The following is a 17,242-nucleotide window of genomic DNA, read 5'->3' as shown; positions in this document are numbered from 1 at the left end:
TATTATGTATAGAATGATATTCCAACACCCATGGCATATCAAGTTTGGTGTGCACTTAAATTATGGAGGAAAATGTTGGCATGTGCAAACATCGCACGTATTATTTAATTGAAAATACATATTATTTTATGCTATAATAGATTGAGATTCTCAATTATTCAAGCAAGTTTAACTTTCTGAACATATCCACTCATGTGATTCACCATTCATACAATAATACAAATGCAAGTGGAACGGCTATGTGTGACATTGTTTCCCAAAATAACTCTTTTTTTATTTTTTCTTATCCGGATGAATAATTAACATGAAAACATTACAAAAATCCTTCTAATATATAACCAGAAACTAATTACATGTTTTAGACATTATTTTTTATATTATTAAGGATATTTTCTCACCTTTTTAGACAAGGATTTAACCATTTTCATCGTATTTAATAACACAAATGTCGCTCCCTAGAATCGAACTTTTAACCTTTTAATTATAACTAAAAAATGTAGTCTAGTCTCGCTACTAGACCAAGTTCGTGTTTTAGACACTATTATGAAGAATCATAAGGCCACCCACACATCTATACAGTGAAATTTTCCTCTATCGGTCAGAAATAGATCTGATACACTAAAAAATAGTTAAAATTAATAATTAGTTTACAGCTTCTCCCCTTAAATTATTGCTATTACTCATTCAATTACTAATAAAATAGCTTTATTTGTTTATTTAGAATAGCCTCGAGAAATTTCTAGTTGAATATATATTACTCAATAAATGAAATGCACATCGGTGATCAGGCGGTGGCAGTCAAATAGTATGAAATAAATGTCGACAAAAAAACAATGTGGTCCAACAGAAATAACTATGCCATTTATTTAGCTAGTCTCTGTACAATGAATTGCATAATTGGTCTTCAAAAAATATTTAGAAATTTGTTAATAAATCCTAGAAGATAGAAGTCAATTTTGTTAAAGAATAATAAATATTTAATAAAATTTGATTTTAAAAATACTAATGTAAGTTAATATTTTCTTTTTTATTCAATTTCAGTTATTTTTTTTTAAGTTTTAACCAAGTCCTAAATTTGGGAATACAACCATCATAGACATCGATTCATTACGGTTTTCATAGTTATCAACAACATATCACAATCACATCATATTAATCTCAAATATCTACAACGGTTTGTAAAGTCAATATTTCAAATTATAAGGAGTAAATTACACGGATAGCCTTTGAGTTTTAGTGAAATTACATAAACTACCCCTCATTTTTTTACATATACACAAACCTCCCCTATTTTTTAACTTTCATTACATTTACCACCCCTGCATAAGAAAGAAGTATAATGTGATAAATGCAATTAAGTTAAACAAAACATGATATATTGTGTAGACAAGTCTAAATCACATACAACTCAATGTATCTTTATTATTTTTTGTTACAAAATGCATCAACAATTCTAAAGAAATATTGTTTAAATCGCTCTTATAATATAGTGTAACGAACCAAAAATAATAAAGAAATATTGACTCGTATATTATTTGGACGTGTCTCTACAATATGTCATATTTTGTTTAGCTTAATTGCATTTATCACATTTTTTGTTTAAAATATTACACTTATTTCTTATGCAGGGGTGATCGATGTAACGAAAGTTTAAAAATAATGTAGGTTTGTGTAGGTGTAGAAAAGTAAATGATGATTTGTGTAATTCACTAAAACTCAAAGGATGTCAGTATAATTGAGTTGATATTTAAAACTTCGGTTTAAATCACTACCATATTGCCCAGACAAATGCCATGCATCTGGCCCACACCACATCATTCACGTTCCCGAATTTGTCCATACAGGGACCAAACAGTTGCAGAAGGGATCAAGAACCATGATCCTCATTCTCAAAATAATTACTTATACTTTTAATTAATTAAATTTCATAAAATAATATGATAATAACTATTTTAAATATATAATTTTTCTTTTTAATTAAGTAATATAATTACAAAACAGACCCATATAAGAATATGTCATCTAAATTCATAATCCAGTGGATCGAGTAAACCGCTCCTCAACAGAAATAGGACCCACTATACGTGGATGAGGCCATGAGGGGTCAGCTTTGTTGTCCCCACGCTCGCACTCACGTACCCTGCACGTGCAAGATTCTTTGGGCCCCACATCATGGTCGTGGTCCTACGTGGCGTTTTCTAACTTCGCCGCGTCGTGACAATAAGCCGCACGTCATTGCTTGAGTAGTTGAGTGACCGTTATCACACCTTCAGAGGCATTACCGTATCCCTATAAAAACTCGGATAGTGAAATGACGCAAGAAATATGGAGAAAATTAATTAAAATGGATATTCCGATTTCCACAATTCTTATTTAATTTTAATGACAAATATAAATAACATAAATGAATATTTTATTACATAATATATTAATAATATTACACTCATTTATATGACATTATGTCTAATCACTTTTTTATTATTCATTAAATATATTTATATAATTTTAAATTATGAGTACAATTATTAATCTTATTATAAAGTCAAAACATGCTTTAACCACCCACCATGGAGTAATTTATAATTTTCTATTTTGCCATTGATTATTTTTTATTTTCTATAAAAAAATGGTATAATCTAATGTCCATATCCATATTACATGTCATGTTATTTTCTTAATTGTGTCTTCCTTTTTAATTTTGTTATCATAACAATTTTTCTTTATTTACGGAATAAAAAATATTTTGCAATGATATTTATCTAAAATGTGTTCTCACGACTTTAATATTCAATAACAACGGTTTATAATATTTACTAGAAAATAAGAATCAAGTTAACAAACATTTCATTTAATGATAAATTTATTAAATAATTACACTCCAGTTGTAAATTCATCTACAAAATTAATCATAAGTGATTCAATTATTTAAGTAGACAATTACATTTCAAACAATAGAAAAATAGGTTGACAGACACGAAAATGTCTCTCAATACGCTACTAAAAATAAATTTGGGACTTTTCTTTTATTGAAAACTACCTAAACATTGGATTTAATAAAATTGATAAACGTTCCTCAAAGTAAAATTGAAAAAAACATTGTTGGGGAGATTCTTATTTTCTTCTGTTGATAAAGAAAGGATAATATTTTGATTTGTAGAATAATATATTGAATCAATTCTTTTAAGTTAGAGGAATGATTAACATTAATCAAATTAAATTATACAGGCTATACTCATCTCATTCGTTCTTTCTTTAAATCAAATATAACATAATATTTTAATTTAAAAATCACATTCAAGTTTGTTAGTTCTATATAAATTAAGATTTTAAAGCCTAAAAAACATGATAATTGTCACATCATAATATTACATTAGGTGGATTTTGAGATGATGAAAGTTATAGTACTTCACTTTCTATTTTGCCCTTCACATTATTTAATTTTTACAAAAAAAAACATATAATTTTAATTAACTACCACGAACACGTTAATTAATAATTTCTCTCACTTAAACTAAATATTATCATAAACATAAAAGGTTATAATATAAAGTATAAAAATTATAAAAAAATAAAATATATAAAATTAAATATGTAGTATCATACAATATTAACCGGTAGACAATTTTTGTGAAAACTGTTCTTTCTGAATAAAACAAGATTCAATAACTCTGCTGGATAATGAAAACATTATTGATGTAAAAATAGTTATTCAGATTCCGACGAACCAATCATCTCAACAGTGACGTAAATAAGAGGTATTATTTTAGAAGATAATTAATTATAATAGTCATTTTTATTTCTTTTTAATAATAAAAAATTATAAACTCAATAATATATTTATTTAGGCCATAATTTAACAATGGTTTTTTCTTAAGTATATGAGTTATAGGATGAAAACATATAAGTAAGACATATGAGGAAAGATTGACTTATTCCAATAATAAGTTTTTTAAATTTACTTTTCATCTTAGTCATCAATTCTATAGACATCTAATAATTTAGATATCAAATGCATTAACTATCTGACTTTACCTCTAGTTTATTTAAAGGTCTTTTATATTATAAGATTTTGAATAGGTTGACATGCCTATATTTAAATAGATTAATAAATCTACTTTTAACTATTAGTCTAGGCTATTACATATATAATACTATTAATCATATTAAAATAGTATAATTTGAATATTATTATATAATATGATTAAATAGGTTAACATATTAAGTTAAATAGATTTTTTAAATGACCTATATTTAATCTACTTAAGATGAATAGACTTTTTAAAAGATCAATTACTGACTTATTTACAAAAAAAAACTTATCATAACCTAACCTATTATAGGATAGGTAATAAACCTATAATAGGTAACTTAACTTGTTTAAGCTTTTTTACTTATATGGTGCACCTTGACCGAAAAATTATGGTCTTAGCGCACCTTTTATAAAAATTATCAAACTGGTGTAAAATTAAATATAATAGGCTTCTGCGTTGCTGATTTATATTTTTTTTGTTTTCTACACCTTTTATAAAAATTATCAAACTAGTGTAAAATTAAATACAATATAGGCTTCTGCGTTGCCGATTTACATTTTTTTTTGTTTTCTCCCCCAAAATCGTCAATAAGGGGAGTTTATATATTTTTCTATTTTTTTTGTGACCCCCTAAATTGACAATGGGAGAGTTTTCTATTTTTATTTTGTGACCCCTAAAAAAGAATGTAAATCGGCAATGCAGAAGCCGGTTGTATTTAATTTTATACAAGTTTAGTAATTTTTATAAAAGTGCACAATATATGTTCAATAAGTTACCACACACACCATTGTTTTTGAAAGACTAAATTATATTTTTGTGAATGAGCTTTTCTAGAACAAGTAAAATATAATGTTAGCAACGAGTTTACAATGTAACTTGTACATGCTATCAATAAATTTTGTAAAAAGCAAATTAGAAAATCAATCGTGGATGGAGCTCCTAATTTTTATCATGATATTTCAAAAGTACACTATGGTTAAATAAAAAAAAGTTAAAGACTCAAGTCTAGGTGATCAGTCATAATTTTTTAGTACACTAACTTCTCCCAAAAATTGGAAACACAAACTTTATATTTTTATTCAATTAATCATTTTTATAATTTTCCTTAATTATTTACTCTATTAGTTCAAGTTGTACATATTTGATTCTCATTAAACAAAGTCTTGAGTTCGAGTGTGGATGAAAAATGTCCGTCGGGAGAATTCACTCTACGTACTTATGGATGTTCTCGGCTCAGATAGGATTGCATCTAGTGCGAGGATACATGTCGGAAATAAAAAACGAAATATAGAAAAGTAATGGAAATGAGGATTACATGATTTTAAAAAAAATGAAGATGCAATGATGACGTAAATTATCCTATGCGTTTGACTTTGTGAATCTATAAACGTCCTCTCAGAAAACCAAAGCCTTAAATCATTTCGTTTCTCTGTTAGTTACTCTTCTTATTCTCCCCCTTCCTTCTTCACCTCTCCATTCTCATGGCAGTTGAACCTCCTCACGTTAACCTCTTCCACCCTCACTCACTCACCACCACCAACAACATGTATCTATCTATCTATTTTCTTTCATTTCTCATCATATGTTTTACTCTCATAAATTCTTTTTCATTTTTTCAGATTTAATTATATTTTCCCTCTCATTTGTTTCTATCTACAGAGGAATAGATATAGATGATGGTGTTATGACTCTTCCTGCAACAATGCCTTATTCAACCTATCACCACCACCACCACCATATTCATGTTCTTCCAAGGAAACGTTCCAGACTCGATTCCATAACGGAATCAAACGTTATTCCATTCTCTCAGAAGAACAAGTTTTCCTCTCAAACTCAACCTCCTTCCTTTTTCGACAATCAACAATCCGAGATCGATCGCTTCATTGCTATTCACGTAAGCAATTCTCCGTCCTACTTCATTTTCTCTTTCAATACGTTGTTTCCTTTGAATCGCGGTTTCAGGTACCGTTATCTCTTGTTTAATCATAGTCACGGATAATGAGCAAGAGAATGTAACCGTCGTTATAGTTAAACTGTGTTACAGAAATATCATAATTATGAGAAATTAGAAGAAAAAATTATATAACTGTTTTAAATTGTTGATTATAGCGGTTAATCTAAAATGATCATAATTACTATAGCAATGTGATTATGAAGATTAACAAAACTGTAAGATCGGAACTATTATATTTCATGACTGTTATATTTTGACTAAAATTACTGTTGTGTAGTGTAATTTAAAAATTGAAATCGATTTCTGTTTTGATGAAAATTCAGACAGAGAAAGTGAGGATGGAGTTAGAAGAACAGAGTAATAGGCAATCAAGAAAGTTACTAAGCGTGATTCAATATACAATAGAGAAGAAACTGATGGAAAAAGATGAAGAGATAGATAGAATAACGAAACTGAATTGGATGCTACAAGAGAGAGTGAAGAGTATATGTGCTGAGAATCAAATTTGGAGAGAGTTAGCACACACTAATGAGGTCACTGCTATTTCGCTGCGTACCAATTTAGATCAGGTATTGGCTGCGCAAATTAGCGAGGACCACCGTGATGATAATGATGACAATGATGATGCGGAATCCAGTAGCGGGAGTAATTGTGGTGGTGGTGGTGGTGGTGATGTGGTGGTGGTTGGACGGATGTGTAAGAATTGTGGGGTGAGAGAATCTATAGTGCTGTTGTTACCGTGTAGGCATTTGTGTCTTTGCACAATGTGTGGGTCCACCACCCGGAATTGCCCTCTATGTTACTCTGGGATTAATGCTAGTGTTCATGTTAATTTCGATTAGGTGTTTTTGAATTTTACATATTAATATCGTTCAAATATGTAGGAAATTAGTTACTTTTATTTTGTTTTTTGAGTCCGAAGGACAGTGTATGAAATGAAAAATAGACTTTAGAATTCTGTTAATATAGATTTGTTTTCTCTTTTTCTCGGTTTATTCATTTTTTTGGTATATATTTTACTCAACATGGAGTTATATTATTTGTGAAGTCAGTTACTGCGGTTTTTCTGTTTGGTATCGATCGCTGTTAGAAGTTAGAAGGTAGAGTTTATCCATTGGCTTCTTTGGTAGGTTTTTTAAGAGAGTTAAAAACAATAATAACTGCCGGGTTTTTTTTATTGGAATGAATGGGAAGGAAGTTTTATCGACACGATGTCTTAATTGAGACGAAATTCAACATATCAATGTTACATAAATGTTAAACGACAAAGAGTTTTATTCAAATAAATTGAAAATAAAAGGAAACTTCTGTTTCTGATTAATAGTCAATGTTGTTATTCTTCAAAATCATCATGGAAATCAAATAAATGTAATTTCCGTGCAATTTAAGATTACTCTTTACTATCATCCACTAAAACTTTGTTTAATTTGAGTAGTGGCACGTATTGTTGGAAGGTTATTTGACTTATTTCATCATTTCGATTGGTATGTACTAAAATTAAGGGGAAACCAAAAAAGAAGAGAGTAGTACGAGTGAATCATTGGAAGGGAAAGACTATATTAGAGGAATCCCACTAGTGGGAAAGTTGCGATGGGTGTGAGTAGAAAGAAAGGGTGCGTGCGTAACGGGTCTTCTTGGCATAAGCAAGCATGATTGCCAAAATTGGCTATGGATTTGTTGAGTGGTTTGCTTTCATTAAATGGGCCCCAAAAGTCTATAAGGTTGAGACAGACCTAAAATCTTCATAAAGTGAAAGCAAACAAAGTGAAAAGGAAGAGAAGATAAGTCCATGTTGGTTGCTGCAGAATGGAAACGACTCTGTAGAAGACATCATCATCATAACACGGGCAACGATTCGATAAAGTTTTCTCATTTCAAATAACCAATAGCCATCATTTTGTTTCTTTATGTCACGCTTCCTCCAATTTCCTTACTTTATTCACTTACTTTTCTTACCAACGCTTTTACTTCTTTTTTACAATTGTTTCACTATAATTAAAAAATATCAAAACATCGTTAATTGTGTTGACCATTTATTACGTTTATAAAAAGTTAAAAACCGTGATTTATTATTTTATTTTCCTCTTTGAGTAAATAAGATTATTACAGTAACAAAATTATTTTGTGCACATACACTCCCTCTAGCTATGTGCAAGAAGTATCTCCAATCTCATATGTGCAAGAAGTATCTCCAATCTCATAACCATCATCTCTCCACTCCCTTAGAGTCCATTTTTTGTTTTTTTGGTATTACCTAAGGTGATCCTAAGTTGATTCTCAATCTAGTTCAACAATGTTTAGTGTTTAAGTACTTTAAGGATGATCCTTGACTAATTCAGCCTAATCTAAGATCAAATTTAACTCGGTTCTTTTTACCTAATCTCTCCCAATACCCCCCTACATTTTTAGAAAACTAGAAAACAAATCTGTCAAAACTTTTATGACTGATAGTATTATAAAGTCCAGCTTAACATGGGTTTAATGACCCACATGTTATTATAAACCGAAAGATCTAGCAGTGAGTCCTCTTTGTCAGTATTTCCTTAACTTTATATTTTTCCCAATACACAAAATCTTCCCTTGTGACTTGTCTGTCGTCAAAAAGAAAAGAAAAGAAAAGTGTGGTTTAAGCTGTACTTCTTTTCTCATTTGGGATGGAATGATTGAAATTGAAAATGTTCATATTCTATTCATTCTATATTTTCCCTCCTTTCCTATTCAATTGCCTTTTGATTCCTTTTAATTTCTTGAGTCCACCACCATCTTCATTGTTTTTGGAATAAAATCCTTTATTGTGCAAAAGAGTAAAAGAGTGAAACATACTCTTTTCTCATGAAGTTACCGGAAGTTCCACAAACCACTAACTAAGGGAAACACATATTGTGTCCCATTATTTTGTGCTACTTCACGTAACATGATGGACTATAAAAATATTTAATTACAATTTTAATTTAAATAATTTTTTTAACTAGTCAGACGTAATGACAGATGTGCTCCTCTAATTACTACATGAAGTAGTATAAAAGTGGAATAACAAATGTGCTCCTCTAATTCAAATGCCTCTCCTTGTCGTCCATGTTTTAATATAAAAATAAGAGGCTAGAGGAAATTGTCTTAAGATTAATTTGGTCCGGAGAAATTAAATAAATTCTAAATACAGTTAGAGTTTAATATATAAACTATTAGTGTGAGATTTTTTATGTGACCTATGTATCATCCACTATTTGTGTATAACTTTAATTTAAGAGTTAATAACAATTAATATACAATTATATAAATATTAAATGATATATTAATAGTGTAAAAAAAATATTTACTCTCTTATTAAATAAATATTAAGCTCATATATATATATATATATATATATATATATAACAAATCTTTTTATGTAAAAATAAGTTAGATGTTTAAGTTTTGGCATATTATTACTTGGTATTAAACTATTGAAAAATTGGCAGTATAAATTTGAGTATGTCAAAACCCTTAATTTAGAAATAAAAAATTTGGGCAACATAGTGAAGGTAGAGTTCCATAATTGATTGGATTGGTTGTCTCATTTTTTGTACAACTATTTGTATTATTATATGTATCATTAATTTTGATTGATTCAAAAAACATTTAAGTCAAAATTGCAAACATTAAATATTGTTCTAGTCAATCTATCTCCTAACATATGAATTGACATAAAATAGTGAGCATAAAAACTTATATAAAAACACATATAACACATTAAATTTGAAAACAAGTGCATTTATAATTTTTATTGTTATCATTTATAACTAAATTTTAATTGAAATGAAATGTTAATATATTAGCAATGTTTTATCAATTATCTTTTGAGTAGGAGTAGGACAAGTGCCAAAACCAATATAAAGTGACAAAGGTGGGCATTGGTGCATATGTTGTTGGGCATTAACGGGAACATGTGATAAGCAAAGACTGACACATCAGAATCATATCACTCAAAAATAAATGTCTGACTAAAGTTCAGTAGCCCCACTAATGTTTGATAAAAAATTGATGCCCTTCTATTGTAGTTGTACTTTATATCAGAACCGCAGTACAAAACATTATAGAGAAATTATGATGAATTGATGATGTAGCTGTAAATTTATGATGGTTTTTTTATTCCGTGCCTTAAAGTGTGTCTATATATGTGTTATAGAATTCATTAAAAAGCATGTCAGAAAATCAAGTATTTAAATTTTTAAGAAGGATAATCATTTTGCAATAAAACTTTCCTTCTAATAGATTCTTTCACATGTAACATAAGAAACACTAAGCAAACCCATTTTAAATACATTATTATCATTGGTATAATGCTCAGAACAATGTTACGATATTATAGTCAAACATCAAATGGAAGAAATATTACATAAGGTTTAATCATTTAAATCATCGGATCGAATTAGACAATATTATATATATATAAATATATAATTAATAATTATATATGTCAAGTGGATTTAATTATAAGTTTAATATCTACATAGTGTTAATGTAAAGATCTATATACAATCAATAGATTATCCACCATTCAAATGTATTATTATTTTTTGAAAAATCAATTATAATTAAATATGAATGGTAGATTATGATAATGTATGAATCTTTTATTGTTAGTGTATTTTATTATGTATTTGTGGTTGGGCTTATGAATTACATTCCCTAACTATGTTCATTGCACAATGGTATTGTTGTGAGTCTAGGTCAATAATCAAATTGATCAGACCGCCCGATCTAGCTTGCACAACCACCATAAACTAACAATGTTGAAAAATTGCAGTTAAAAATAAACCAAATAGAAAAAAAGGACATGCTTACCACCACAATTAGCACATGTATCCATTAACAAGTATCAATATCACCTTATCGTACCAATATCTCTATGCACGCGAAATTGGTTATATATAATAAAGAGGAGAGAATAAAGTATCTAATATCTATGCACGAGAATCCATGTCATGATTTTAGTGGGACTAAAAAATAATTTATTTTTCCATACTAGAAGATACTTTATTTCCTAAAGAGAATAATAAAAAAAGCATGTGAAGACTCATGGGTCAATTGGACCCTTGTGAACGGTAGGTTATCTCATAGTAATAGAGGCCATTGCATAACATCCCTTATAACTAAGATAACTTTGTGTTGAACAATTGATCTAATATGATCCAATAATTACCAACAAGACTTGATATAGTGGTGTAAGGTCTCATTGGAACCTCAAGGTTAATAATTCGATTCATGTGAGCGACACTTGTTGGGACGAGCAACCACAAATCCTGAAATAACTTAGTTTATTATCCAAAAAGATAAAAAAATACTTTTGTTAGTAACAAAAAAAAATGATCAACAATTTATAATGAAGAGTGGACTTTTGGTTGCTCATCCCTAATACTTGTGCATCAATTAGGTACCAGCATTAATGAATTCTTCAAACTCTACATGCTACATCCGTGAGCATTCTCCAAACTTTTCCTTAGTGGTTCTCTTATGGATGCTGCTTTATTTATATATATATGTTTTCACCCCAGTTGGCATGAAAGACTATTTTGGTTTTGAGGACAAGCCATAAGTCCTCTTTCAACTCATGCATTGGCAAGTCCGTTTTGGTTCATTCTCAATCATGAGAGTCATTCAATATTTATTAGGAATAATCAAATCATGAGACTCTCATATTTTGTAGTATATCATATTAAACGTCCTATTAAGATATATAAGATTTTCTCACTTAATAGATTAATATTTAGGGTTTGACCACCCGCTTAATTCCTAATAATTAGTGTTTGTTTTGAGAGCTGTTTCATGAAAATAACTATATATAAACTGAATTAAGGTACATTGATATGTGAGTAAAACGTCAAAAGAGAAAGAATTACCATTTGAACAGTGTCAATAGAGTAAAAATCGTCATGAACATTGACTCTGAAAGAAGTGGCAATGTTCGGAATCTCATATTAATTGTGTTAACCACTACCGAGAGATTTTTTGTTTTAAAAAGATATTTTTTGTAAAATTAAAAAAAATGGTTTTACTCCATCTATACTCTATAGTATTATTTTTTATTCAAGTCTCTGCCAAAATAGGATCCATAAAGTCATGCAACATTTTCAATCAAACATGCCATAGGAGACCAAAATTAAAACAGAGAAAAGTTTTGAACCAAAACAAAAAATAATAAAATATAAAAACAAATTTCAAATAGATCAACATTTAGAGGTATCAAAACTTATTTAAGCCATTATGTTTTTTACAAGTTATACTGTTGACTATCCATAACCTTGTGGTCTTTATTCTCTAGGCTATAATTTCAACATTTGCTATGTATAAAGACACCAAGAGATACTGCTATAATTTCATTTTTTTCCTTCTATTAACCAGAATAATCTTGAACAGATCTTCACCATATTATATCCAAGGAACTTAGGTAAAAAGAATGTCTTAGCAAGGAACATATATATGAAATGACATTAAGGTAAGGTAAACAACAATTTCTGCTTTACCACTTGAAAAGTATATAGTGAGAAATTCTTTCTGCATCTTTCAAAGCTTGATTGAAGTAAAGGGACTTATTAGGTAACTTCATTGAATATAATCTTCATAGTCATCACTTATCACAGACACAAATCTCTCTAGCCATGGAAGCTGATGTAGATCCCTCATAGTGTCCGAATAGGAATCTGTATACCGGGGCGGAGATTCGTAAGGATGATGATCACTAAGATTAAAACCACCATCTAGAAACCTTTGTATAAGTGCAAGCTGCGATCGTTCTTGGTCTGAGTATGCATCCATGAGCATGGGGACAGAATTGAAATTCTCCCACACCCATTGTTCTGATTCTTGGAGAGAGTGCGAGACTGAGTCTTCAGAGTTCTCTTCATCCCAAAATGCACAATGACATGTCTGTTGACCATCCCGGTATTCCACTCCACAAGAATAGCAAAACTCATGACCACACCTGAAATTTTAGATGCAACAGAATTAAGAAATACAAAAGTAAGTTGAATGGAAGGAAACACTACAATAAATGGTAGATAACGAATATAATCGAGATCATAGCCAATCGGGCTTGAGTGAAGTATCAGATATACATAAAATCTTTGAAATTGAATCGAAACAGCCTTGTTTTCCTGAAATTGATATTATCCAAGTACTATTCTCTTGGCCATAAAAAAATATTGCGAAGTTATTTCTGTTTTTTTCATGGAAATTGTACTCGAAATCCTAGCCCAGCAATTTTGAATGGCAATACTGCTTACAACCACAAGAAAAGCTCCAGAAATTCAAGTTATCTCTTTGCAGCCACAAACTGAAACTTAGCAATCATTTTCTTGACATTGGTCGTACATAATCGTAGCCCTAATAATTTTGAATCCCTAATCATCCTCAGCAGTTTAGATACTTCACAATCTTGCTTGAATTTCACCCAGCCTGCCAATGCTACGATTGCATATCTTATTCATATCAACCATAGTGGATCTACAGCCGTGTATAGTCACTCTTCAGAAAATCCCTTAGGGTCTATTTGCAAGTAGGGTTTTGTGGGGGAAGGAAGGGAAAGGGAAGGCAGAGTCATCTCACAAGCGTATTTCATGTCTCCCAAGTCTTACCTTTCCCTTTCCTCTCATCTGAAACTCAACTCGCAAACAGACTCTTGCTTTTTTAGGATATACAGTTCAACAAGTCTAAAGTGTAAAAATCACAACTTTGAGGCACAGCCCACCAGAGTCACAATGCACAACACACAATGCAGATTATTTATCATAAATCACCAAGGTGAGGAAGAGAACAACTGCCTTCTACAAATGTGTTGAAGAACAATCCTTTTTCAAGCCATGAAATTCTATATAATTTAATTCCTTCTGAGCTTTGACCTCTTTCATTGTAGTTGAGATTAGGGTGACAATGAACTAAACTAACTCCGGATTAGTTCAAGGCTCGACCCATTAAATAGTTTGATGTAATTGGTTAATGAACTAAATAAATTGAACTTAAACCTAATACTGACGTGCTGAAAACACTATATAAACTCCTATGCATGTTAACTTTTATAAGCTAAACTATTCCACTTTCAATATATACTGTGAGTGCCTACACCATAGAGGAATTCAGATCTTCAATTTATATTGCAGTAAGCCAGTAATAATAAACCATATATTGAAATTTCTATACGATCAATCCATATTGCTTCATTTTCCAAATAAAGCGCAGCTGTATCTTACCAGCATGTCATGTGGTAACAACCATGACTAAGCTCAATCATTCGATGACATTGCTGACAACGTTTCCACCTTTTATTCTGAGCAAGATGATGGAGTGTAATGTCAGTAGCATCCTTCGCCTCCTCTGGCAGATTCTGAAATTCTTCACAACTCATAGAAGAATGCCATGGAACCTTACAGTCCACACAGATAAACCTCTGACAAACAGGACACTCAACACAAGAGTTGTCTGACTGAGTAGATGAACTAGCCCTAGATGATAAACATTCTCGAGGATCAAGGAGAACGGAGCAATTCGGAAATGGACAGTAAATTTTATCTGAATGGAGAAAACTTGTTTCTGCAAGGGCTTTCTCCAAAGACTCAAAGGAAGTAAATGGAAGGAAAGACCTGCACTCATTAGCAGAGATGCAATATTTGCATCCTGGTTGAGGACATCGTATAGGGACTTGACAAGATTGTACTTTTCCATCGACATAGGCCCTCAAGCAATGTGAACAGAACTTGTGTGAACATTTCATGGTCATCATAGTTGGCAATGGCCTGTCCTCACAACAAATAGAACAACTTTCAAGTAATCTCTCGCCATTTACAGGATAAGTGACAAGTCCAATTGCTACCTTAGCTAATTGCAATGGCTGCTCAAGATCACTAATTGGAACAAGATTCAGAACAAAAACTTCAAAATTATCAGCAAGTTCCAGAATCCTTTCTCTCAGTGCCACCAAAAGTGGCATCTCAAGATTTTCCTCAGATGTTATCTGTAAAAATATTCACATTTCAACAAAATCACAGTTAAAGAGAGTCAAAGACTGACACATACATACATCAATGAATTATTAAAGTATAGTGGCACATGTCAAAGTGATGCCAACTAACATATTCTTAAATGGTGAAAGAAATACTTCAACAAACATGTTAAATGATAATTGATAAGAATACCAGTACCACTAAATATACAAACTTTTATCCTAGCATTTGTTTGGACATTTGGATCTTCATAGATTCATGTAATGGACATAAAACAAAAAAAAAATATAAAATTAAAAACGGAAATGCTAACCTGATTGTGCAACAATTTAGAATCTGTAAAAGCATAGACCCTACGGATCTTGTTCTGTGTAGCTTCCAGCAAACCATCCATGAGAGCAAGGTAATCAACTAGTGGCTCCTCTGCATAAAAATCAAGTTTTTTCTGCACTCTAATAACAGGAGGAGTAGATAGCCTTTCCATGAAAACTCCAATTCCAGAAAAACCAGGACTAGAATCTTCAACCATACATATTGACAAGCCCTTGAAGAACAACTTGACTGAAAATTCATCAAGTTCATCCTTCAAATCTTCCACCTGAGTTTCTTTACTTACATCATCCTCGTCTTCACAACAACTGCAAAACTCATCTTCCTCTTCCTCTCTTCCAACACAGCCTAAAATTGCCTGATCCTCCATTTTCCCAGATTTTCCAACCACAGAATCACATCAACAATTCAATTCCTTCCATGAATTCTTACAAAATTTACACTGCAAAAACAACCCTTTTGGCATTTATGAATAAAAATCAAAACCAAGCCTTCCCATACAGTAAAAATTAAATCTTTTACCCCAATAGAGCATGAAAAACACATAAATTTTTCATTTTTGGGTTTGCAAATAGAACGAAATCAACAAAAGAAACTTCACGTAACTGAAGTGAAGTGAAAAGGAAACCAAGTAAAGAGAAGTTTCCATACCATGGATTCTTCTGTTTGTGGATGGAATTGATATTTTATTATTATTATTATTCTTATTATTATTATTATTCTTTTACGGTGTGATTCTGAAACATTGTCTATGACAAAATAAAACCCTAATAATCTATCCAAAATAAATACCACTTGGCACTGCTTTGACAGCTTTTTTTGGCTGTTTACTATTATCCGGTTACTGATTTACTGTTGTCGTTAATGGCGTAAGAAAAATATAAAAGGAGTTCGTTACTTGCTGTTGCAACAATTATTTTTAATTTGTGATAGATTTTATATTTATATAATACTAGTGTGTATAAGTATTTTGTGTCTACTGGTCATTATTATATGATATTATATATTTAATTTTTTATAATTATAATATATTTGTTGTATTCAGTATACTTTATATTATAATTTTTGTGTGTATATGATAAGGCAATGTAAGTGTTTTTTGCACTGTCAGTACATACATCATCCACCATTAATTTGTTAAACAATATTGACTCTCAAACAAAAGTAATACAAATCAATAGTGGGTATATATATACTATATATAAAGACAAAACATGGTGTAACTTCCACTATGATGTTTTTACACTGTCAGTATATCATCCACCATTGATTTATGTATATCTATATGATATATATAAAGGCAAAACACGGTGTAACGTCCACCATGATGTAATTTTGACTTCCTATTTTGCCCTTCATATTATTTATTTTTTACAAAAAACCATATAATCTTAATTAACAACCACAAACACATTAATTAACCACATCTCTCACCTTAAACTAAACATTATCATAAACACACACAAAAACTATAATATAAAGTACACCAAATATATTATAATTATAAAAAATGAAATATATAAAAATGAAATACATAATTTCAAACAATATTGTCCGGCAGGCACGAAGTGCCTCTATAACACAAGTAGATATAAAGCCAAAACATATTATAATCACCTACATGGTATAATTTTCACTTACCTATTTTGTCCTTATAATTAATAGTTATTATAATATTTTTCCATACAATAAAAAATATAAATGGAGGTTAGAGGAAGTTATATCCTATGAAGCACGGATAATGATACGTGTGTCGGGTACGATACGTATCCTATACGTCGACACATATTTTTTTCAAAATATTGGATACGATACGTTCAGGGATACGCGTATAAAATAACAAAAACACGTAAAATATAACAAAATTATAAGTGTAAATCAAAATATCTAAAGTAAAAAATATGGAAATTTAAAATCACTGTCCTCCATAACAAATCTATCTTATTCTATTT

The 17,242-nt window shown here is 30.3% G+C and overlaps 2 protein-coding genes across 3 annotated transcripts; one reads left to right on the top strand and one right to left on the bottom strand.

Moving 5' to 3' along the window:
* LOC109332278 (E3 ubiquitin-protein ligase BOI-like) lies at nucleotides 5,395–6,967 on the top strand. The gene is made up of 3 exons (XM_019567208.1): nucleotides 5,395–5,577; nucleotides 5,691–5,925; nucleotides 6,309–6,967. The coding sequence occupies exons 1-3, from the start codon at nucleotides 5,513–5,515 to the stop codon at nucleotides 6,825–6,827; spliced, it is 819 nt and encodes a 272-aa protein (XP_019422753.1). The 5' UTR covers nucleotides 5,395–5,512; the 3' UTR covers nucleotides 6,828–6,967.
* LOC109332132 lies at nucleotides 12,332–15,984 on the bottom strand. Of its 2 annotated transcripts, XM_019566971.1 has the most exons (4): nucleotides 15,942–15,984; nucleotides 15,274–15,746; nucleotides 14,211–14,971; nucleotides 12,332–12,946 (listed from the first exon to the last, which is right to left on the bottom strand). In XM_019566971.1, the coding sequence occupies exons 2-4, from the start codon at nucleotides 15,658–15,660 to the stop codon at nucleotides 12,568–12,570; spliced, it is 1,527 nt and encodes a 508-aa protein (XP_019422516.1). In that variant the 5' UTR covers nucleotides 15,661–15,746; nucleotides 15,942–15,984; the 3' UTR covers nucleotides 12,332–12,567. The 2 variants fall into 2 exon arrangements, with proteins under 2 accessions (XP_019422516.1, XP_019422515.1); XM_019566970.1 differs by lacking the exon at nucleotides 15,942–15,984 and having other exon boundaries at nucleotides 15,274–15,933.

Source organism: Lupinus angustifolius, chromosome LG18, assembly GCF_001865875.1.
Source record: "Lupinus angustifolius cultivar Tanjil chromosome LG18, LupAngTanjil_v1.0, whole genome shotgun sequence".
Classification (NCBI taxonomy): Eukaryota; Viridiplantae; Streptophyta; class Magnoliopsida; order Fabales; family Fabaceae; genus Lupinus; species Lupinus angustifolius.
This window is presented reverse-complemented; position numbering and strand designations above follow the sequence as displayed.

Bases quoted from the DNA above. Each gene is read 5' to 3' on its own strand.
- LOC109332278 (XM_019567208.1), top strand. From the start codon at position 5,513: ATGGCAGTTGAACCTCCTCACGTTAACCTCTTCCACCCTCACTCACTC. The intron at 5,578-5,690 runs GTATCTATCTAT...TTCTATCTACAG, and splicing joins CTCACCACCACCAACAACAT to AGGAATAGATATAGATGATG. The intron at 5,926-6,308 runs GTAAGCAATTCT...ATGAAAATTCAG, and splicing joins ATCGCTTCATTGCTATTCAC to ACAGAGAAAGTGAGGATGGA.
- LOC109332132 (XM_019566971.1), bottom strand. From the start codon at position 15,660: ATGGAGGATCAGGCAATTTTAGGCTGTGTTGGAAGAGAGGAAGAGGAA. The intron at 14,972-15,273 runs GTTAGCATTTCC...ATATTTTTACAG, and splicing joins CTAAATTGTTGCACAATCAG to ATAACATCTGAGGAAAATCT. The intron at 12,947-14,210 runs GTAAGATACAGC...CTAAAATTTCAG, and splicing joins TGTTACCACATGACATGCTG to GTGTGGTCATGAGTTTTGCT.